This window comes from Poecilia reticulata, chromosome 9 (genome assembly GCF_904066995.2).
Source record: "Poecilia reticulata chromosome 9, P_reticulata-male-v2, whole genome shotgun sequence".
NCBI classification, from domain to species: Eukaryota; Metazoa; Chordata; class Actinopteri; order Cyprinodontiformes; family Poeciliidae; genus Poecilia; species Poecilia reticulata.
Genome location: NC_088838.1, coordinates 20,367,009 through 20,390,696, shown reverse-complemented (window position 1 = coordinate 20,390,696; position 23,688 = coordinate 20,367,009). Strand labels below are relative to the sequence as shown.

General features: G+C 37.4%; 1 protein-coding gene across 5 annotated transcripts in view; it reads left to right on the top strand.

Annotated features, from left to right (window-relative positions):
- Positions 1-7,853, top strand: part of ntrk2a (neurotrophic tyrosine kinase, receptor, type 2a) — a 99,847-nt gene extending 91,994 nt beyond the window's left edge. For all 5 annotated transcript variants that reach the window (XM_081610692.1, XM_081610691.1, XM_081610689.1 and 2 more), the window contains one exon: positions 1,360-7,853. In XM_081610692.1, the coding sequence (XP_081466818.1) occupies positions 1,360-1,545 (186 nt within the window). In that variant the 3' untranslated portion in view covers positions 1,546-7,853. The remainder of the gene's footprint in view (positions 1-1,359) is intronic.
- Positions 7,854-23,688: the final 15,835 nt, after the last annotated feature.

Sequence of the window (23,688 nt, the reverse complement as noted above, 5' to 3'; positions counted from 1 at the left end):
TTATTGATTGCAGCTGACTAAATCAGCTGTCATCATTCTTTTGGTTTCTTGTTTTTTTATTTATTTTATTTTTTTTTTACTTTATGAAAGATTGTAAAGGGATTGTTCTTTCTTTCTTCAGCTCAGAGCAACATTTTTATGTCTCAAGGTAGTAAAACTGAGACTTTGGGGTAAGACGCAGCTAGCTGAACTGTTACAGGTGAACTAAAAACAAAAATGAGAATCCCACTTGATTAAAACTTGATTTAATAAAAATATGTGTTGGAACTTTTCAGCCTTCACCTAAATTATAACCTAACGTTAAGACAATGGTCTCAACTCCACTTACATCCAAGAATTAACCGTCAGCCCAGACTGCAGTCTCCTTGTACTGTGATGAACCAGAAACTCTCTGCAGTTTTAAAGGTCGACACCTCTGACCTCAGTCTGACACTCAGATATCTTTTACATATCAGATAGAGTTCTGCTCCTCAATTACGTATCAAATACTTTTCTCCTCATCTAATCTGATCCCAATCACAGAACGAGGGAGGACTCAGTGGCTGATTGCTCACCAAAATGATAACTTTCAAACAGATTAGATCTTTTATATCTAGCAATTTGCGAGACACAGCTGATTCTGGTGGTCTAATGAAAGCCATTAAGTGACATTCACTGCATGAGAAGAACAGAGCGCATTTAATGCTGCAGGAAATAAAAACAAGCTTAGTTATTTCATAGAATATCAAAAATGCAGATCATTTATAAATGGCAAACAAAAAAATAAGTTTCTGTGCTGAGGAGAACTTTAGTCTTCTCTTGGCTACAGAAATCAATTAATGTATTCAACTTAACTCTCTGGTATGTATTTTAGTAATTATTGCTGAAGCAGTAAATTAGGTGCCAATGAAGCTAATGCAAATGTATGTTTGAGACGCAGACTTTGCTTTTGTGAAATAGCGTCATGTTTGCATTTTGATGGCTACTCCTCTGCATTATGCTAAGAGTTTAGTGAATTATGTATTCAGTATAACATTTTTCTACTATATGCGCCTGTGACAAGGTGACAACTTTAGTTATCTTGTTCAGTGAACTTTGCACAGATGGAAATTGGTGAGGTTTGTCTTCAGAGTGGAAGAGATGTTTTCTGTGTTCAGAGAGTTGAACCTTTAATTCAAACCTTTCACAGGTCTGGATAGGTTTGGGAAAATATTTACAGGCTGGAAGATTGTTTTATATTTAGATCTTAAAAGCTGTCAAAAAGGGAACGAGAACTTAAGTTGGTATAGGCATAAACTTTAAATACTAAAATTGAACAACCCAACTTGTGCTGAAGGTAACGTCTCTGTTTCTGGATCTTCTTTTGTTCCTCCTCCGCAGGTGATCGAGTGCATAACTCAAGGTCGGGTGTTGCAGCGTCCCAGAACCTGCCCCAAAGAGGTGTATGACCTGATGCTGGGCTGCTGGCAAAGAGAACCACACATGAGACTCAACATTAAAGAAATCCATGGTCTGCTCCTTAACCTGGCCAAGGCCTCACCTGTTTATCTGGATATACTGGGCTGAACAAGAGGAGGAGGAAACGCAGTGTGTGTGCAAGCTGTGTGTGGGGATATATTTAAATGTATATGTGCATTTAAAGTTTGCATGCATGTGTATGTGAGTCAAAGTGGGCATTGGGACACTTCCAACTGAAGTGTTTGATGCTCATGCAGGTGTGTGTGTGTGTAGGTGTGTATGCGTATGCAGAATGTGTAACTGTACAGGATGTGAAGCTCACTTTATGGCAATCAAAAAATATCCCTTCAACTCCTCCCTTCATCACCTCTTTCCCACCGGCCAACTTCTTCACCTGTGTGCAATCCGATTCGTTCTGCTTCTTCACCAAGGAGACTTTTATCAGGAGTGATTTAACTTTCAAGCTTCTCACTTCTTCTCAGATGCTTTAAACTCACTGATAAAATAAACAAACAAACAGATGAATAAGACTTGAAATTAACTAACTTATCCCTTTGCTGCCTGTAAGACAACAGGTCGTGTTTGAACATCTGGGAAACTCAAGGCGGAGCAGCGAGAGAAGGAGGAGGAATTTCTGGAAGCTCCGACCATTTTGCTTGTAAATAGGAGACTGATGGGACACTTCCGGAGAAACGGCTCTGCGAGATGCCGTGCCGTTAAGACACTGTGTTATCCTCTTTCGCCCCTGTCTGTCTTTTTTTTCCGTCTCCCTCTCTAAAATGAGGATTACAGTCAGCAGTCAACCAGCAGGACTACAAGCGCAACGATCTAGACATCAGTATGCATGTGGGAAATTGAGCGTGACACAACAATGGCCAGAAAGGGAAAGAAAAGTAAACACAATCTCCTTCCCTGCCTGTCAGATGAAATTAAAAGGTGCGTTGAGGAGATCATTTCTGGTTGGTCGATATTGCTGATGCACAAAACAATTGGTGACAACACAGCTGCCACCGACTACTGTGGTGAAAAGAGATTTCAGACACCATGCTGAGGTAATCACGTACATGGGTTTGCATTTTACAATTTTTATCTGTTGCATTTTACTTTCCTCAGGCCTGAGATGCAAAGTCATACAGAGCAGAGTAATACGATAACTACTCCACCCCGAACCTTCGAAGCGACAGATGCTCCACTTGTGATGTCAAGCGTTTGTGTCGGAGGTCAATTGATTCATTTGTCCGCAGCTGTCCGACAATCGCAAAATCACAGTGTTGGGGGAAATCGGGGGTTGGTGGGTGGAGGGCTGGGGAGCGTAAAGGCTGCTGAGGGAGTTTGGGTATCGAGTGGTCAGACCATGGTCAAATGTGTGGGTGACTGCACTGTAGAAGGTGTGGTTCATCTGGTCAACCCCTATTAAATCTTCAAAGCTCTCAGCACTCAGACATTCTTGAAAACCGCATCTGCGTAAGAGGGGATGCACACGAGAGCACGCCCACACACATCTATCGTACACCTCATCCCGTCATCCCTGCGTCCCCCCCACACCCCCACCCCGCTCACTGAAAGACACTCAAAACGGGCCGAGAAGGAAATTGAATTGTACATGTTTTATTATTTGAGCGGTGCAGTGCTTTAGCCGGGCCCCGTCCCCTGTAATGGTGTAATGTATATTTCATTACGGCTAATGGGCTCCATTAGCACAGTCTCCTCACAGACATTCAAGACTTATTGTTTTATGGCCGAGAAGAAGGGATGGAGGGATGGAAAGGTGAAGGAGAAGAAAACAGTTAGGCTCGCCGGATTTAGGAGCGGCGACGCGTAGGGATACGGGCAGTTGTATTAATGCGTCCTGGAAAGCAATTGAGCAGACTACAGAGGGGAAGCAGGGAAGTAAAAAGAAAGGGACTGGAGACAGACTTGGCAGGATGAAGGAGGGAGAGAGGTGAGAATCTCCTCTGGGAAAAAAAAAAAAGAAGTGTGAACATCCATCATTACTACGGCCAGCAGATGTTCTGTGAGCCACAACTTCAACTTTACGCTCCCTTCACATTCCTGCAGCTGCCGTCACCACAGACACGCAACCACACATTTAAATGCAGGCCAGGGTTTCCGCAGGGTCTTAAAAAGTTCAAAAGTTTTAAACGTATTAGTACTCAAATTTATTCAATGAGGTCAGATTTTCCATAGGCCTTAAACTAAACATTCTTTTTGACTTTCATCAACTTCTTTTATCATTTGGAAATGTGTAATGTCTTTGCACTGTGATTGGTTGTCTAGACTGTGTTATCATGCCATAATAAAACTTCAAACCCTATAATGCAGGACAGCAATAAGCCCTATGGCAAGGAATTTGTCCTCAGACATTCAGCCTTCCTCCCAAACCTGAAGAAGTTTGATGCTTGTGAAATTTACCTTTGGGCTTATAATTTTATATTTAGGTAATTAAATGCAACTGATTTTTTTTTGTTTGTTTGTTTTCCACCAGTTACATACTTGGTATTTAAGAAAGAACTACAAAGCAAAATAATTGCATAAAGAGAAAAGAAAGAAGAAAATAAAAAAAATAAACCAATAAATACCTAAGGCATAATAAAATGACTGTTTACAGTCAAGGTTATAAATTATGAACCTTGAATAGCAACTCAGAAATTATCTAGGCCCAAATATTTCCATACTTTTGAGACCAATAACAAGATTTTAAAATCTATTCTTTTACAAACTGGGAACCAGTGCAGTGATTTGTGATCTTGTGTGATGTAGTTTTCCTCTGTTGGTCAGAACTGTTGCCTCATTTTTAATGAGCTTATGCTGACCAACTTTTTAACAGAGACCAGTAGTGACAATTAAAATCTCCCAGTTTGTTAAAATCTAGATCTGAGTCATCTATGATCTTTAGCCAATACTCTAGTAAATTGCTGACCACTAATCTTTTATTTTTGGGACCAACAGCCAGTTTACTGATTAGCATTAATATAGATACAATTCTGACTTCCACTCATTAAATTATGGACACACTGACTTTAAGCTCATGATGAAATGTGGTGATATGGTGAGACACAAAGCTGTGTGTCATCGTGGTAAAAACAATGTTTGATTCATTTACAATCTGAACCAGGAAGTGCGTGTAGATGAAGAAAAGTGGCCTATAATTTATAATTACCAAATGAAACAAAGTCGTCACAGTCTGGTGAGTAACATCTGAACCAATCTAGGAAAGTACCAGACACACCCGCCTCCTTTACTAGTGCATCAGTACGTTTGGATCAGCTGTGTTGAGATCCAGTGAAACGACAAACAAGCGTCAGGCACATCGACATTTAAAAGCTTTACTAATGTTCTCTCAGTGCTGAGGTGTGATCAAAAACTGGACTGGTATGAATTAAAGAGATTGTTTTTGTTTTATCAACGATGAACTAATTTGTTGCTGTTTGCCAAGAAGTCGTTAGGCCAGAAACAGAACTGTAGTTACTTTTTTATTGAAGCGTCCGCGCTCGGCTGTATAAAAATTGGTTTGATATCTGAAGCTTTGAAATAATTTTTATGAAGGTTACGATACACTGTAGGAAGGTATTTGAGGTTTATTAGCAAGTTCAAAGGCACTAAAGTAAAATACAAATTTATGTTGACAAGGTTAGATTTAACTTGTTTATACACTAAAGTATGTTTTTCATATACACACATCTTAATTTTAAATCATAATGGACTTGAAAAGACTACAGAAAGGTCTTGGCATAACCTCACTGTTGCAGAAACCCTGCTGCCTGGCACCTCATACATATGCACCAACAAACTCTGAGAATAATCTTTAACCATCTATCGCGCATCCTGTGATAACAGAACCACTTCACTTCACCTGCAGCTCTGCTCCGGCTTACAGACATACTGTAAATATAGCTCACAAGCATGCAAGAAAACACATGTAACGTTTGCTTTTGCATTTTTACTTGTGCATTTTTACTTGTGCATATTTTACTCTTTACAGGCATATTTAAAAGTCATTACCGATGCGATTTCACTTACGGTCATCTTTGATTTGATGTAGAGATTTCATTTGGAGTAATGGGTCTTTGCTATTTAACTGCAGCACTTGATGGTATCGATGTTTGTGGATTTGATTTCCTGCTATCTAATTTATAAACTTGTAAACCTTTTTGTACATTTCTTTCTATTTTTAGGGTTGCCTTTTTTTTTTGCAACTGCAAACTGAATTTGAATTTAAGGATTATGTTTACACAAACGTGTAAGATAATCCGGAGTGTGTGGGTATTTTTACATCCCGTTCCTTCTTGGTAACAACCGAGCTTGTCCTTGTGGACACAGTTCACTGCAGCAGGGATGGATATCTCACCACCCTGTCACGTATGTCGATTGAGTTTGACATTTTGCCAAAATTATTCTCACCTGTCAGAATAACTGCAAGGGTTAATGGCTGCATCATTGACAGCGCATGCTAACAGGGTTAAAAAAATAATAAAAAAAATCCGTCCCTGCTGAAGCACACCAACCACACTCAAAACAAAAAAAACTGACACACAATATCTCTGTGCAATAACAGAGGGCAGGGTGTGTAAGCTGGAAAAAACTGTGAAAAATAAATACAGTGCGTACGGACACTTCTGATGTCAAGTAGCGTACACTGAAGCAGCTCCCCAGCTCCCAGCACTGTTTCTGCACTTACCTGCTGTGTTTGTTTCTCCCCCTTTTTTTAAAAAAAATAATGAACTGCGTGACGTTGGACAGGGGTGATGTTTTGACAGCGAGAGATGGAGGAGATTGGTCTGCACAGATCGGCAGTCTTTGCATCAATGCCTCTGATCAGAAAAAAAAAACTGTAAAAGTAAAAACAACATCTGCTGTGTGAATGGAAACCTCAGACAGAAGGGACTGACAATCACAGACTTCTCTACGCTCTCTCTCTCTTTATCAAGTGACCTACTGTATGATAGATTATTCAACCAATTTTTCCTCTTCTATGCTGCCTATACTGTATGTGATAGTCTTAACCTCCGGTCCTTAGAAGTGCTACTTTTGTCCTTTTCCTTTCTTTTATTTATTTATTTTTTTGTAAAATAACAGCAAGAGGAATGAACAAGAATTTATGTACAAAAAAAATGTGAATAAGCTGCTGGAAGAAATAAGCATTGTTAACTGGTGTGTCCCAGACTGTGCCGGTATTTAGACTGAACTGTTTTACTCTTTCATGTTTGAATCAAGGGGATGCTAGGTGGGTAGGTGAGACTCAGCCAAGACAAAAAAAAAACACATTCGGTGGCCCCAGGGAAGCTGGTCGGCTTTTGATTATTCAGTTTCGTTGAGTGTGTATGCGTGCATGTGTGTATGCGTGCATGTGTGTATGCGTGCATGTGTGTATGCGTGCGTGCGTGTGTGTGTGTGTAAAAAGCTGGCTGGTTTGCAGCATTCAGACTAAATCCAAGCTCAAATGTCATAAGACTCAACACAGGAAGCAGGAATTGATTTATTGTTGCTGTATGCCGATTTCATGATAAATAACTGCAAACCATCTCATGGAAATATGGTTGTTTTTATGGCAGCTATGATTAATAGAATCAGTCGTTCTCTCTTTTTTTTTTAAATTTTTAAAAAAAAAAAAAAAACTCAAATTAGCCTTCTTTATGCCTCGATTTATCAAAGCCTGGGTCTCACACTAGCATATCAACGACAGTACCTAGAGAAATCTTTCCTGTCCCGTTGCCTTACTTCAATGTGTTTTTGGCCAGACTCTGTGACTCGGGGTGGGTGCATTTCAAACACAATACATGTACTTCACAACTTTAGAAATGTTATGATCCACATCACATTTAATGCTCCCACACCCCACTCTCTTTCTCACACAACCGTGACATCAGACTTTGATTTAATCGAGCTGAAATATCACAAAGGTCATCTCTCAGATTACTTTTGTGCTTGGATGCTCTGGAGTACCTAGAAGAATGTAATGCATAAAAACAGCTTTTTATTTTAGATATTTTTGGAGAGAAAGGGGACGATCTAACCTGTGATTTAAAGATAGTTACTTTTTTCTTTTTCCTGTTCTATGGTTTTCTTCTGCATTTAAAAGGTTTTGCTGAAACTGACGTCAATTCTGCTTAGAGACTGCAAATTCAAACTACTTGTATTTGTTTTTGCAAATGGGTAATTAGTGCTCCCTCCCACACAAACACACACGCACGCACACCCCCACACACGCGCATGATCGCATACACACCAGAGAGAAGCTGAACAGATTATAGTTGAGTGATGGAAATAATAATATAGTATTTAGTCATGACGGTGATGATGATGGTGATGATGATGATGATGATGATGATGCTGATGATCATTTGACCTTTTTACTGAAGGTGGACCAGTCTGTTGTGATACAATGTAATTAATAAAACCTGTTATGTCACATCAAACATCCTCCAGGTGAAAGTGTGTGTGTTTATGTGTGTGTGTTTTAAGAGGGCCGATTATGTCAAGGGTCGAGTTTAAAGTAAGGCTAAGGTAAAGTTTATTATAAAAATAAATCAATGTACTTATTTAATAACAATGTGTAAAGACACCGTTCTGGCCTGCAGGTGCACTGGTTTTAGCCTGATATATTTACATAGTTTTTGATGTAAACATATCAAAACACATTGATATGTGACTTTTTTAATGACCAAATTATCACACAGTGTTTAATTAGTATCAGCAACAACTGGGTGATTTTTTTTTTGACTTAATTTAGCAGCTGCCCACGTACATTCAAAAGAAATTATGAAAATACTCAAATTAATATTGTATTTATGGCTATTAAGAGTGAATTTAAACTTCTGACTGGTACTTTATAAAGTTTAGATAGCACAAAGATGCTCTCTAAGTATAAGACAGGGAAATAGAGTCAAAGCTACCTCTTTCATTTTCTATTAATCCCAACATAAATCCAGTGTCTTTAAAGAAAGAAAAAACTGCTTGGTTTGTAAATTAGGATCAGGCTGAGGGCTTTGCAGGGAATTGTACAAGCAAATTGAACAAGAGGTTTTGCTTAAACCCCAGATGCAATTAAGCAACAGCTGAATTAATAAGTTCTCTTTACACAGAGCTCCGCAATTTATTTCCTAGTTTAAAAAAAAGGACTTGATAGAAAATGAGAAATGCACAATACATTTTCACCCTGGTGTCAGCATGAGTGGGGAGGATCCAGCGGAATAAAAAAAGACTCAGCAAAGACATCACAGAGTGATTGTAGGTGCTCTTTTTAGTGCAGTGACAAATTCTTGCCCTCCTCAGTCAAATAAATAACACTTTAATTTAATGGTCATAGAGACAAACAAGCATGAAGCTGAAAGATGGAGGACATCTACCAACAGAAGAACAGCTTTTGTTAGACAGCAGGGCATTTTCATTTTGACACATTATTAAATTCTGCTTAATGTCATTGTCACCATAATATTTCCTTTTCAGTCTTGAGGCAATACTGTTACGCAGCTGACCTCAATTAAAAGTGAATTTTTATGAGCAGAATTTAATTGCCTGAGGAAAAGAAAGTCTACATCAGAGTAAAATTGGTTTGTAAGTAATTACAGCTATGTAAAATATTTTAAAATCTCTTCATTTCTGAAGACTGCTTACATTGACTCTAAATTGTTTTCAGGTATGTTATGTTTTATATTGATAAAAATCATATTTACCACACTTTTTAATTATACTTTATTGCTTTTTAACTCTGGCTCTCCAGTCTCTATCCTCCTCATCATTTCCCACATTATTGACAAATTATTATTTTTTTGACTAAAATGATTGTGAGTTCTCAAGCGACTTCAAGATGAGTTGGACATCAGGGTTATTTTATTTTAATTTAATATAGGCTGCAGATACATACAGTGGCACGAAGGAATTAAGTCAGTTGATTAGCTTAATCCACTTAATAAAAACAAGGAAGTCTTACCTTTAAAAAAATTGGGACTGATTAATAATGACAAGACAGAAAAGCCACAATGAAATTGTTTCAGCCATTCTTTTTATTTTTAACAGTCTATTTCGTTTTGTGGTTGTGTGGAGTTAGTACCACCTTATGCAGTATCTTCAAGCGTCAAATATTAAACAGCCATTCTTCAGCATGGTGAAGGTCAGAAATTCAAGCAACCTTGACGGAGGCATACTTTACTGAGGGGGGATGTAATTGCTTCTGTTTGGCCGTCTGAAGGCAATCTGTATGGAACCATTTATCGTTACAGTGTCAAAAGACAGTTGCACAGTAACATGTAAATTATAAGCTTAAAGACAGCCTCATCTTAGGACAAATGTTCATGAACTCCTGCTCCTCATTATGGAAAAGAGGCCTCGGCAAGGACAGGCATGGATCACACATTCAAAAGAGCCGTGGGTGGCTTATGAAAATACTCACTTTTTGTCACATTGTAACGAGATATTTTGGCGACTTATATAGATATTTTATGTGATAGATCAACACAAAACAGTCACAAAACTTTTTCTTAGTAATTCAAGTCTATTTTGTCAAATATTCCAATTTGTCTTAGTTTATACAATGAAAACCTGATAAATATTTTAATGTTTGTGGTTGTAATATCATAAAACAGTTCAAGGTAGATAAATAATGTTGCTACATAAACCATCAGTAAAAACAAAATTTAAAATGTTTAATCATTTTAAACAAATGATTAAGGGTGATTAAAAGATTTAATCACCCTTAAATCTTTTAGCGTGTTACTTCCTTTTTTAAAACAAAGTTTCCCATTATGGGCTTATTTTTATGACTAAACGAGAAGGGAAAATATTGATTAAGGGATTTTGCATGTAGAGAAAAGATTTAAGCATTTTTATCACTTGATAAAAAACAGAAAAGTCTTACCTCTGAACTGATTGAGGTTGTACATTTGTTTTTGCTGTGATTTGCTGTGATCATATTCAGTCTCCAAACAATCTAATATGTAGCTTTTTATAAATTTTATACGTGATGCTATTTAAAATATTTCAGATCATCCTAAATCTGAGGTACAAACAGACAAGATACATTCATGAAAATGCTGAGTAATGATGTTCTCATCATTTGTACCTGGTGCGAGTGATTGAAAACCAAAGTAAAATTTGTTCGATGAGGTTGTTCGATTCGATTCTGATTCTGAATAAATGTGAGCCTCCTAATTTATTACTCACCAGAAACATAACTTTTAAGTGACTTTTTCCAAAGAAGATCCCAATGTCTTTGATTTTCAATCTAACTGAGTACATTTAAAACTGACATACATGTGCTGGAAGAAGAAAAGCCATGTGCTCGCTGCACATCAAAGCCTTGGTGAGGCTGTTGTTTGTGCCTTCTAGCATTAGTGTGATCCCAAAAGACCTGAAATCAGCAGGGAAGATATGCATCTTAATTACAGACCACCACATATCAGAGTAGCGGTTTAGAGGCGGCACAGACGAGGCATGCCGGAGCTGCTTTGTGAGAGCAGCGACCAATTAGAGATGTTAAAGGCAGTGACAAGTAGTCATTAGTGGTTAATCCCTCACCACTGCACCTGCATGGTGACATCACTGCCGACACATCGAGGGGAGTTAATGCGGATGTGTTTCTCCGCAAATGCTGCTTTCAGTTTCTGAGAGTCACTTTTTTTTTGTTTTTGTTTCTCTCATTCAGGTCGTAGTAAAATTATAATGTCTCCCTCTGACGATCCTGATAAAATTTTTTAAAAAGAAACAAATAAAATGGTGGCATTGAACTAACAAAATACTCTACACTGCTTCCCAGAAACCAATGTGTGTATTATTCCAGACCCCATCTGGATTTATTAGGGTCTCTATGCAGCCTCAAACATTTCACAAGTTCTTTGTTACCCAAGTCAATGTTGAATTTTCTCTGGAAATATTTGAAGATATTGTAAATATTGGGTCCTCTATCCCAGAACTAATTTGAGGAGCGGTTCTGGCTTGACTAAATGCTGAGTAAATTGCAAACATTAAGCTTCACAATTTATCAGCCAGAGAAGCTGCAGGGGGTTTGATGAATCAGCTGCCATTAACCATACAAGATGGTTTGTCACTCCAATAATTACACACACTGTTATTAGAAGAGGTCCAGGCACAGGCGGAGACATGCACAGAAATATCCTCAGGAATGATTCGGGCATACTATGTTTATTAGACAACAACACATTAGCCTTGGTGTAATAGCCTTAATTAAAAAAAAAAAAAGAAAGAAAAAAGCTTTTAAAAGGAACTTGTTATGTATTTTCCAGGCACATAGTGACATTTCATAGAACAAGTTAACCTTCAGTCATTATAAATATGCTATAAATATCAAATATGACTTAAAAAATTTTGACTTCATCGTTTAGCGCCTTGTAATTGGGTCTCCGTCTCTTTAAAAACTCCTGCTCTTTCTGAAGCTCTGCTTTCTCTGCTCTATTAATTCTGTATCAATGTTTTTACTAGTGTAGCACTGAGAAGTAGCTTGTATAATGAATTCAGTAGACGCACAGTTCCAACAGGTGTTTGCTAACTGATGCTGACTAGTCTGAAGGAGCTGAGAGGGGGAACTGAGCTTCTGCGTTGTGATGCAGAAGCTTGGAAGCTGCAGCTCTGAGGAGGAGCTGCATCTCGAAGGGGGAGGCAGATCCAGCCAGGGATTTTGCACAGCAGAATGGTTGCCATGGGAGACTAAAGGTTTTCTCCAACATGCATGAAATAGCCAAGGTAACACTCAAGGTATTTTTTTCATGAGGGAATAACATTACAACATGATAAAAACTCAAAAAAGTAAGTTTTTTTGCAAACTTCCCCTTTAAAGTAATATATTAAATACATTTATAAAGAAAAGTTTCCTGTGGATGAAAATGTGTTTTCTTAAAAAAGTATTTAAATAATATCAGAAAATAACAGTGATAGTTAAAAATTAAATATTTTTTAAAACTAATGAAAGCGATATGTTGAACCTAAAACATGTATTACACAGTTCGAGTTCTGCTCCCTTCACCCTGCAGATCAATGCGACCCTAAAGCGCTGCTGCATTGTGTCAAATCTTATTACTCTAATTTCTTTGTGAAGGCGACTGTTGCATTCTTAATATTCACCAGAGACGTTTTTTTTAGATGTTGCTCTCCCTGTCCTCCTACAAATACCATCACCCCTAACTATAAAGATCTGCCTTAGTTTGATTACAGTCTACAGCATTTCTATGTCATTCTGGGAAGTTTTGTTGCGCATCCAGCATCAGTTTTAGCTTTCAGGATCAGTTAATTTGTTTTTCTTAGTTGTTCTTACCAACTGCGTTGTTACCTTCCAGTTGTCATCCTTTTTCTTTATTGGATGCCTGTAGGATACTTTGATTATATATCCTGGTGAGGCGGACCATTGACTTGATGTCTCGTGCTTTTTGCCCAGAGCTTGATTTCAGCCACACAGAGGAAGTGGCTGATGAATGCTTTACTTCAGAACAGATAATTGAAGTCACTCTTTTCAATTATGTGACATATAATCTGACTCTGAGTTTTTAGCCTTATGACTGGATGTAGTTATTCTGTCTGGATATGCAGCACACCCTTTCTTATGCACAGCCATGTGTTTCTGTAGTCCAGTATATACAGTTGGAGTCATAAATGCACACACTAAAAGGTTTTAGGGATTTATTAGATCAAGTTTTGTTCAAATAATAAGCTTCTTCTTAGGATTATATCTTTATGAATTGACTGGTACACAATACAGAAGATATAATGACACCTCATTTGTTCAGGTAGCTATGCCCAATTATTGAACCCCAAAAGATTGTTGTTTGTTAAAGCCGTCTTACAGATTTGTGTAGCTTTTTCTAGTGTTGAATCCAAATTAAGGATTTAGAAACTCGTCCTTTATTTGTCTCAGCTGTAATGTTTATATAAATGGCATCTTTCAAGGCACTGATACGTCCAAAATACAAAAGTGTTTCAGTACAAGCGTCAAAGTCCTTCAGGTATTTATCATACACGAAGGAGACTTCCAAAAAGTCAAATATTTAAAAAAAAACCTGGGAGAGCAACAAACCTGCCTATGAAGAGATTCTTGAAGAGCTTTCGGTATTTAGTCAGGACTAGAAACAGAAATTATAGTTTGACTGTGAGACACCTACTGGGTGATCTGATGCAACAATAAGATCTGCACTCATTACATGAGGATGTCCTCATGAACCACAAGTCACACTGCACTCTTGATCTTTTTTTGGTAAATTATAACTCTTGGTGAGAAAAAATGAATTGTGTTCCTCAAGGGTTCATTGGGGCCCTTTTATTTAAAATGTATATGTTCGCACTAGCTCAGTGGAGCTAAAAACCACAAAGCAAGCAAGTAATATTGTTTTTTTAATCGTTTTGGACTCAAATCAATGAGAATGGCGACCTGTCCAGGGTGACCCCGCCTCTCGCCCGAAACGTTCGCTGGAGATAGGCACCAGCAACCCTCCTGACCCCAATAGGGACAAGGGTGTTAGAAAATGGATGGATGGACTCAAATCAAAATTTTGGCAACAACATAAAGTCTAATGATATACAAATACTACTGATACAAGGGACATTAAAGAGAAACTATAATTTCCCAGGAGAATTAAAGTAGGACGCTGTATTTTTGGCATGTAAAAGGCAAGACATGATGAATCCATTACAATATGATTCAGATATTAATGATATAGGAAGGTTTTGTGGGACAGGAGCTGGCAATCCTCATCACACATACCATCCATTAAAGAAGTAAAAGAAATATCACCGTAGTTAGTGATCATTGGAGACTCCAACAGGGTGATGATCCCATTGCTTTATAAAATTTTGCACACAGGGAAATGTGTGATTTTTGCTTCCATCAGGTGTCCCTTAAAATACACCTGTGATACATGTCTAAAAAGCATCTAAAAATCCAGTCAGTAATTAGTTAATATAAAATCACACACGGATAAAAGCTTCATTTGGATGAGGTGCATTATACTGATGCGCTAAACAAATAACACCCATGTAGTTTTCTTCAGGAAGAAAGGTTTTCTGAAGATGCAGTAAATGCTCTTTTCTCTGAGGACACTGTGCAAAACTCTGAAAGAGAGGACAAATTTATGAGCAAGAGCCATCCCTCATCTTCAGTCTCCTCCTGCTCCTGCAAGGGTTTCTTGTTCCACTGAAACGGAACAGCCAGTGGCTTTATCAAGATTTATGAGCTAAATCATCATTGGAAATATAAGACACTTGTTGGGGAATGAGGGCATATTGGGGGAAAAAAAGGGAGCGGTCAGACAAAGAAAAAGAGAAATGGTGCTAGTTGAAGAGGAAAATGAGAGAAAAAGTTGAGCGAGTTATGCAGTGAGTTAAATCAGAATGAAAAGAGAAAGAGATATAGAAAAAAACATATTGGTACTTTGGTATTAACAGGTGTCCGATCTTGATCCCACAAACATATTTTAAAATATTTTCCACCTGTTTTTCTGTCTGCTGGGTTTGTTATGTTTACTGAAGTAAACAAGTTATGGCACAGCAGTGATGAACGGCTAAATATGCTGAATAAAGATTAAGATCAGACACAGCTATTGTAATGCAAGACTCTCCTGATGATGCTCTATTTTTTGATATATGTCTCACATAATTTAATTCACTGCAAATGAAAAAGACTGGCTTTTTTTCTTTTTACCTTTTTCTTTAAATTACAGATTTTACTTTTACAAAAATGATCAAAATAAGTGAGCAAATAAAAAGACCTCAGAAAGCAAATGTGTGCAAGAAACTGAGTTAGTAATCTGAGGACGCAGGATGTTAAATTAATCTCTGTGGATCCTGAAGCAAAACCTTTTTCACTTAGGAGATTTTCTATGTTCCTCTCAATCTTGACAATTATGGTTAGTTTTAACTAACAAAATCTGCTAGGTGTAATTTATTTTATTTAATCTTTATTTAACCAGGTTAGTTCCACAGATATCAAAAATATATTTTATGAGGGAGAGTTGGAAAAGGCAGCAGCAGCATAGTTTAATAAAAACAAACAATACACATCACAATTTGCTCACAGAAAATACTCAAATAGACAAAGTGGAACTGCAAATGAAATGTCCGTATTTTTTTATAACAAGGGTTTGAAGTTGAAGCTTCGATTGTAAATTATTGTAGGTTCCGAAAACCTGAAAGCTTTCTTTCCCAGTTTCGTTTATACTTTGGGAACAACAAATTGCAGAACAAACACCCAGACATCTAAGATTGTAATTTTCATGTTTCCTTGTTAGGAGACAAGATAGATAAGAAGGAGCAGCACCCAGAATTATCCTGCTGGCCTTTGAAAAGGCTAAATAATGGTTTGGTATTGTCACGGGAATGTGAGATTGGACTTTTATTTACTGTCTGATCAAAAGTATGCAGTAAGTCTTCTTAGGAAAGGCTCTACAGGGGCCGTTTAGTCAAACTCTGGATTCAAGTCAATTTCTGTACCAGTTTTATATTTACATTTATGAATTTCTGAAGACCTTTACCCACTTCCTGTTTCCTGAGTCTTTCTGTTCAAGACCTTCTGATTGTTCCTTATTTTAGCCAGAAAAAAAAGGAATATTTTTGTCTTTAAATCGACATTGTTTCTGAGGCTTTACAGGACATAATATGTGAAAATCTTGGTCTTCTTTAATCAGAAGCTTCTCATTTTATCCCTCAAATGAGAGAGCAAATTTTTTCTCTCAAGTGTAGATGTGTAGATCCTTTCAATTAGATCAATATTCCTTATGTGAAGAGCACTATTAATGTCAGCTCTTATTATTTTGCAGCATGTGTCAACTTAATGAGCCATAAGTCCTTACCATTGAAATGAACACTTGATAGGATCATGACAGTATGCATCTGCAAATTGAATCAAGTCTGTTTTTTCTGGAGACTGCTTAATGAATAGATTATAGCGATGCTGTAAACCAAATCAGTCCTTACTATAATTTTAGTTTTACATGTTTGTTTATTTCCTGTTGTCAAACAGACATGATTTTAGAGGAATTATTTTAGATTTTTGCTACATCAGGTGATATGTAGAGAGTTGTGAGAGGAACTAGAAGCGAGAAGATGTAAATAAACAAAGAAAGAGGGAAGAAGAAAGTGTCAGATCAAGGTAAAGTAAAGCTTAAAACAGCGAAGGAAATCTAATAAGAACAAATTGCAATGACACCAAAAAAACAGAAAAAAAAAAAACACCAGAAGGAACCGAGTCCAGGTACAGACAGTCCAGTAAAGCATCAGGAGCCAAGAACAGAAGCAGAAAACATCGGGGACCCTGAGCAACGGAGCAAGCAGCAGAACAGAGCCAGTGAACAAGGGATGGGCTTTTGATGGAGTCTCATCTGGAGTGTTTATGACGAGGCAGCACCAGCAACATAATGAGTTGACTGATCAATCTCTCCTTGCCCCGCTGGATCAATAGCACTGTTTTGACAGCCTACATTAAGCTCTAACTAATTGCCAGATTGCTAAATGCTTTTAAGAAGGAAGAGAAAGAAGAAAAAAAACATATCCAAGTCAATCAATAATGCAATCACACAAGCAACCCTTTGCAGACGGAAGAGAGGGTTTGCTCATGTGTGTTTGTGTGCGTGTACACATGTGTGAGCATGGTGAGTGTTAAGGGCAAAATGGTTATCTGCTTTATAAATTGCAGGACTTGTGAATGTTTAGGATTTGTTAGAGTGACTGAGACGTGTGGTTAAGGGACAAGAGTGGAGCGGCAGCGTATTTGGGGTTTGAACTCGGCGGCCTCGGCGGAGCTGTTAGTTGACATTGCTCACAGTTGGGCAACTAAACCACCATGACTTTACTGGGACTTAATATGAGGCTTAACAGCTTCACTGAGTGGAAACCTCTCATGTGTAAATGCTGTATAATGTTTATTTTATTTTAGTTATCTATCTTCCTTTTGGGAGAAATTCAACCCCATGCAGGCTGGGTAATCAGACCATTTGTAAGCAATTCAGCATCTTGTGCAGATTTAAAACTTCTTGTTACATTTAGAAACAGTGTTTGACTAAGCCCAATCTGCAGGTGAAAAACATTTTACAGCATTAAACTTATAATCTAAGAGTTAGATATTTGCACTGGCGCAGGAATCCTGATTCCCCAGCTGGATAATACAAAGATTAATTTATTGAGAGTAAGAACTTCCAAATAAAATATATTTATGCAGGTCCTTCAAGTATAATTGATACACTCTCTTCTGAGCAGCATAACTGTATTGAATTTTCAGCCTCGGCTTAGAAAAAAACCAAATCACTTGATTTAATGCAGGAAAAAAACACAGATTGGAATTTGGTCCAATTTTTAAATTTTTTAGCAAACTAAATGTATTACTTGTAGTTGCACAACAAGGTTTGCAGCTGCAGCATACTGACTGATAATAGCAACGCCGTCTGTGCGAAACGCCGGTAACTTCTGAACACCAATACTTTATTACTGTAAAGAAAACAAAGAAGGGAGAAAGGCAGCTCCAGCAAAGACTCCTGGTTCCAGGACTGATTCATATTTTAGTCCTGGAAAGATCATTTTACAGCAGAGCAACACTAACATCAGCATGAAGTTACAAATTAGGGCATAGCGTGTTCACCCCAGTTATTTCAGTTATTCAGAGGTTTTGTTTTTGTTACCTGGAGTCATTACAGAACAAGGTTTCAGTCATTTTTATATTGAAAAGAAATCCACCCGAGTCACTCTTTACAGCCATTGCTTAGAAAGGGAATGGTTTAAACCTCTAGAGCTCATATTCAGTACATTTTTGAAAACTTATTATTGAAGTAGAAAAAAACATTATGCAGATTAGTTACACACAGACTGAGGTTTAAAACCTTGATTAGCTATGACTCTCTGCTTACATAATATTTAAGATAATAACATTACATCATACCAATATTACATCACAACATCAAAATGACATTTTTATTGCAGAAATGCTGGTTTGGTGAGAACAGTATTTAATACCTGCTTACGGGTTGTTGCTTGTCCAAAGAAACTTTTAATCTGGACAACAAGCCTCATCTGAACACATATTTTAATTTATTAAATATGAGAATATTTGTCAACCCTCTGTCTCAATGCAACATGAACAACCAAGAGATATTAAAGTGAAAACTGACTCACTGACACATGAGCTGAAATTGAGCCTGAAATTTATTTAGAATTTTAAAATGAACTTTTACCACAAACCTATTCATGTTATGCTTGAGAAACTGAACTCTTAAGATAGTGAACTTGGACAACAATGAGCAAAGTTCTACACAATATCATTTAAAATGTTTTTGGTAACACTTTATTTGAAGGGGGGTGAATAAGACTGTCATGACACTTTCATAAACATGACATAACACCTGTCATGAACATGAATAAGCCTTCATGAATATTTATGACTGTTGTCATAAAGCGTCATTTGGTAAATTATAACACTTTTAATACAAAGTTGACATTATTCAAAATGTCTTAGTTATGACAACTTGACATTAACCAATGAATCATTACTGTTTAAACTTTACCTTTAATAACATAAAGTTACCTAATTTTTAAAGTGCAATCAGTAATACTTTTAGAACAAATTTATATCAGTAATGATTTCTTGGTTAATGTCAAGTTGTAATAACAACGACATTTTGAATAATGTCAACGTTGTATTAAAAGTGTTATAATTTACTGAATGACACTTTATGACAACAGTCATAAATATTCATGAAGGCTTATTCATGTTCATGTCAGGTGTTTATGACAGTGTCATGTCAGTCTTATTCACCCGCCTTCAAATAAATTGTTACCATGTTTTTTTTTTTGTCTAGATTAATAAGGTCAAACTTGAAGCCACATAGCAACTCCCTTTTGTTCAACTCAATTTCCACAAACCAGTGGGTGAACAAAAGTAAAAAAAAAATATCCTTGAATTTTCTGAAAAGCAATAAGTCCTCCAGAATGAGGTTTGTCTCCTGTAAAGTCTGCTCATGCATTTTTAACACAGCAAACAAAATGCCACGAACTTAAAGGGCAGAGGTAAGAGCAGCTGACCTGGCGTCTTCTTATTTTTACAATTCACAAAATGTCTTTTATTGGCTCACACGAATGCCAGCACAGAGTGGGAGGAGAATTGAAACAGGGGCCTGATGGAAAAGCATAAAGGACAAAAACAGATGGGGGTGACGATGTACACACAAACACACGTTCTCTATTCAGAGGCAACAGACATACACACACGCACGCACGCACACGCGTGCACACACATACACAAAAACAATCAAAACAGCTATTTAAGAAAATGACAGAGCATAATGGCTCAGTAAAATTGCTCCAGAACAACAACAGTGCTGTTGTAATAATTTTCACGAACTTTAAGACCTGAGCTCTTCTACCCTGCTGACATAAATTCAGTGCTCATTGTAGAGCATCTATTTTATGTGTAACAAGGATGATGCTTTACTTTAAAGGTCAGTTTATCTTGTTTCAGTCAAGCCACCAGTCAATCAAAACCCTTCCTAACTAATTATTACTGAAGATTATTATTTTTTCATCACTGATCAATCAAATATAGATGTGGTTTTCGCATATATTTGTATTTGTCCTTTGTTATATAACTGATGAAATCCAGCAAAGAAGTGTTCATGATATTCAATTATAAGAAAATCAACTGGTGCTTATGTTAGCCAAGATGTTAGACCTTTACAACTATCCTATTCTGTGTAATGTAATTTTTGTACTTCCTCTTGGATATTTCTTTAAAGATTATTTAATTAAATTAATCATTTTTATTACTTAAATGTTAAGAGTCTATGCCCTGTCTTCATAGTACTTCTTTTGTGTATATAATTTTTTATTTTTGCATAAATCTACACCCTTACTAAGGGATAAACTAAATACAAAGTGCTCCACAAAGGTCACAGTATAAGCTCTAAAATTACTTTTATAAATTCTCAATCAACTTTTGTGGCAGCATCTGACATATTAGGGTTTTAAAAAGAAATGGTAGTTTGAATTTAGGACACAAACAATTGCAATTCTCAGACATGAACAAGGACTTTTGGAGATAAAGTTATGATAGCTAATAATTTGAATGATAAAAGCGGCGTAACTGAGGTAAGGGAAGAAAACCAAAATGGCTGGTTTGAACAAGGAAAGAGACTGCAGACATGTTTATCCCAGATTTTTAGTGTTTAGCTAAAGAAGCAGCAGCAAACCAGGGTTTTAGCTAGGAAGGGTTTTGATTGACTGGTGGCTTGACTGAAACAAGATAAACTGACCTTTAAAGTAAAGCATCAATAGTGACAGTAAACAATGAAAGTAGGATTAATGATTTCTGTTATAAACCTTGAGGAAAGGATTGTTGCTCTGGAATCAACATGTCCGTCACCTATTAACTCTGGTTTACTCACCTGTCATCTCTTCACTGCTCAATTTCTTCCTTTCCTTCCACATGACATCTCCTCCCCTCGCCTCCATCCTCCCTTTCCGTCTCCTCCCCCCACTGCTCCACCCCTTTCCCGGTCTGTTCATTTTCTCATCCTTTTCCATATCTGTGCTATTAAAACAAATAAATTATTAAACCTATTGCGATAATCAATCAATAACACTTTTTCTTAGAGGGATGGACTTCTTAATAATTTAATAATCCTTGGGTGGAGGGGGCTCTTCACCCAGAGGAGCATGTGTAAGTGTGTGTGTGTGAGTGTGAGTGTGTGTGCGCATGCGTACAATCCCCTGGTATCCTTTTTGCATCTGTGTGCACCTGTGTGTGGCTATTATTTGCTTTGATTGAGGCAGGCATTATTGAGGCTGACTGGCTCTGATGAGGGTCATGAAAGACTAATTAAACCTTTAACTCACATTTCCAGAGATGCAGGAAAAGACACCCATCAATGGTTGTAATTAGAATGACTAAAGCACAGGTGCAAAGGGGTAAACAAACCCATTTTAAGCCATATTCCAAGTCTCCTTTCATCAAACGAAACGGATATCTTTAAAAAGAAAAAAAAAAAAAAGAACCACGCTATTCCACAAATGTAGCGCAACATCCTCTGTGTGCTCTTACACATCTAACGTTGATAACAGTTTCTTAAAATGCTTATACAGTGGTGAGGGGAAAATTACTTAATATTACAGCACAAATGTTTTTGCTTTTATACATTTTAATACAATTAAATATTTTACCTCACCAAGTAGATTTTAAAATCAGACAAAAGTGACTTCTTTAAACACAATATACAGTTTTAAAATTATTTTGTTTGTGAAGGAAAATAATGAAAGAATGAACATCACTCCACCCTTGTGTCATCAAGTTTTTGTGTTAGCGAAAATATTTGGCAGTGACTCTTTTACATCACTGTGAGAGAACTTTGATTCACTACTCTCCTTTGTGATTTTTTATTTTACTTTTTTGTATTCAGTCACAATCAGATTTAGATTTGGACTTTAATGCAAGCGGCTCCAAAACCTTCTGTTTTGTTTCCTTGAGCCATCCAGAGCAGGACCTGGTGGTCTGCTCTGGATCACCGCTCTGACTTTTAACACAAGTGCGCTTGAGCTTAAAGGTCACAAAGAGATGGCTGGGCATTCTAACGCAGGATTTTCTGGCAGAGAGCAGAATTTCAGTAAGTGGTGTGTTTCTGAGAATCAAATTATTTCTGAAGATAATTAATGGCTGGAACCCTAAAAGCAAGTAAAAACTCTACCGTATCATTGGCAGAACTATTTGAATGCATGTTTTATCATGAAGCATGAAAGAGCAGACAGCATTTGTGAACTGGGACTGGAAATGGATGTTGAAATAAGGACTCGCCACCTTTAAGACTCTTGCGGAGGGTGCAGTTGGGTAACTTGATCATCAGCAGGTGCTTATGCATTATATAGATCTGTGAGCTATAGTGACACCAAAAAGATGTTGTTTTCAAGGAGCACCGTTCTTGTACTTGCAAGACAATGCCAAATGATACAGCACTGCTTCTATAACATTTCACAAAGCATACTGAGAGAGGGATCGTTGACCGTCCCACTTTGCATACAGTGTGCTCTAGATAATTCAGAGTCCCGTGTTCTGTCTCATTATGGCATCTCTTCTGCTCACATCAAGATGTATACAAGATTTAGGCATCTGGACAAATTCAGCCATACAAAAGCTACTGAAAGATCCACTGATGATCCATTTATACCTTTAGATGTGTGGATATTTTAAAAAGTTCATGATGTCATGAACACCACAGGGTTTTCTGGACCTTCAGAGGTAAAAACAGGCCAATAGCATCACTGAGCTCCCAGTATATCTAAAGTGGGGGTATAGTGTATTTTCCAGGTACACAGTGCTGTTTTATAGTAGGCTACAATAAAGTAACTATGTTACAGTGAGTTGTTAAAAGTACTGTAAAAATCAAACATAACTTTAAAGAAATTTGACACACTGAGAATGACCTCTGTCTCTTTAAGATCCTCCTGCCCGTTCCAACACTTCCCTGTTAGAGCGTAATCACAATAATGCTCTTCCATGACTATCCTGCTTCAGAGCAGGAAAGCTCAGAGACTATCCTGCTCTGAACTAAAATCTAGCCGTAATATTCCCGTTTTGAGGGTCATGTATGTCATGCTTAGTGACACATTTTGGCTCCAGGAAGTCTTTACTCTCAATGATTCAAGGAAGGGTCTTTTTGCTCATTCCTTAACTCCACTCTAGCCTGCCTCTATCCATCAATAACAACTCTTCAGTCAAACAGAGAAATCTATCCTAATCCTTAAATTACCCCCTAACTCTTGACAAAGTGTCAGAAAACATCCTTGGTGACGGGATTGGAGGCTTCCTTTAATCCCAACGAGTGAATTACTAAGGTCAAACAGGGGGTCATATTGTAACCTTTAGACATGTTTTGTTAGAAGATTTAGGTATAGAGCAGCTTTGAATAACTAATGCTGTGGCATTGTTTGTGGACAACATACTGCTCTTCTTCAGTAACTCAAGTTAGATTAAAAAGGAAAATAAGAAACATATGTGTTTTGTCTTTGATGGAGCAGTTCAGGGATGCTTAGGTTTTAAACATGTCTGTTCATCATATGTCACAATAACTCCCCACCTGCTGAGGCATCATCTGTTCATCTGTTTAAGATTATATCCTTATACGTCTCTGAACTGATTATTTTTCACTTAAAGAACAAGATGGGAGCACGTGCAAGAAGAAGAAAATATCTTCAATCCATCTATTTGTTTTCCACACCCTTCGTTGGCAAAAAGGGGGCTGGTGACTGACTCCAGCAGTCCGGGGTGAGAGGCAAGGTTCGCCA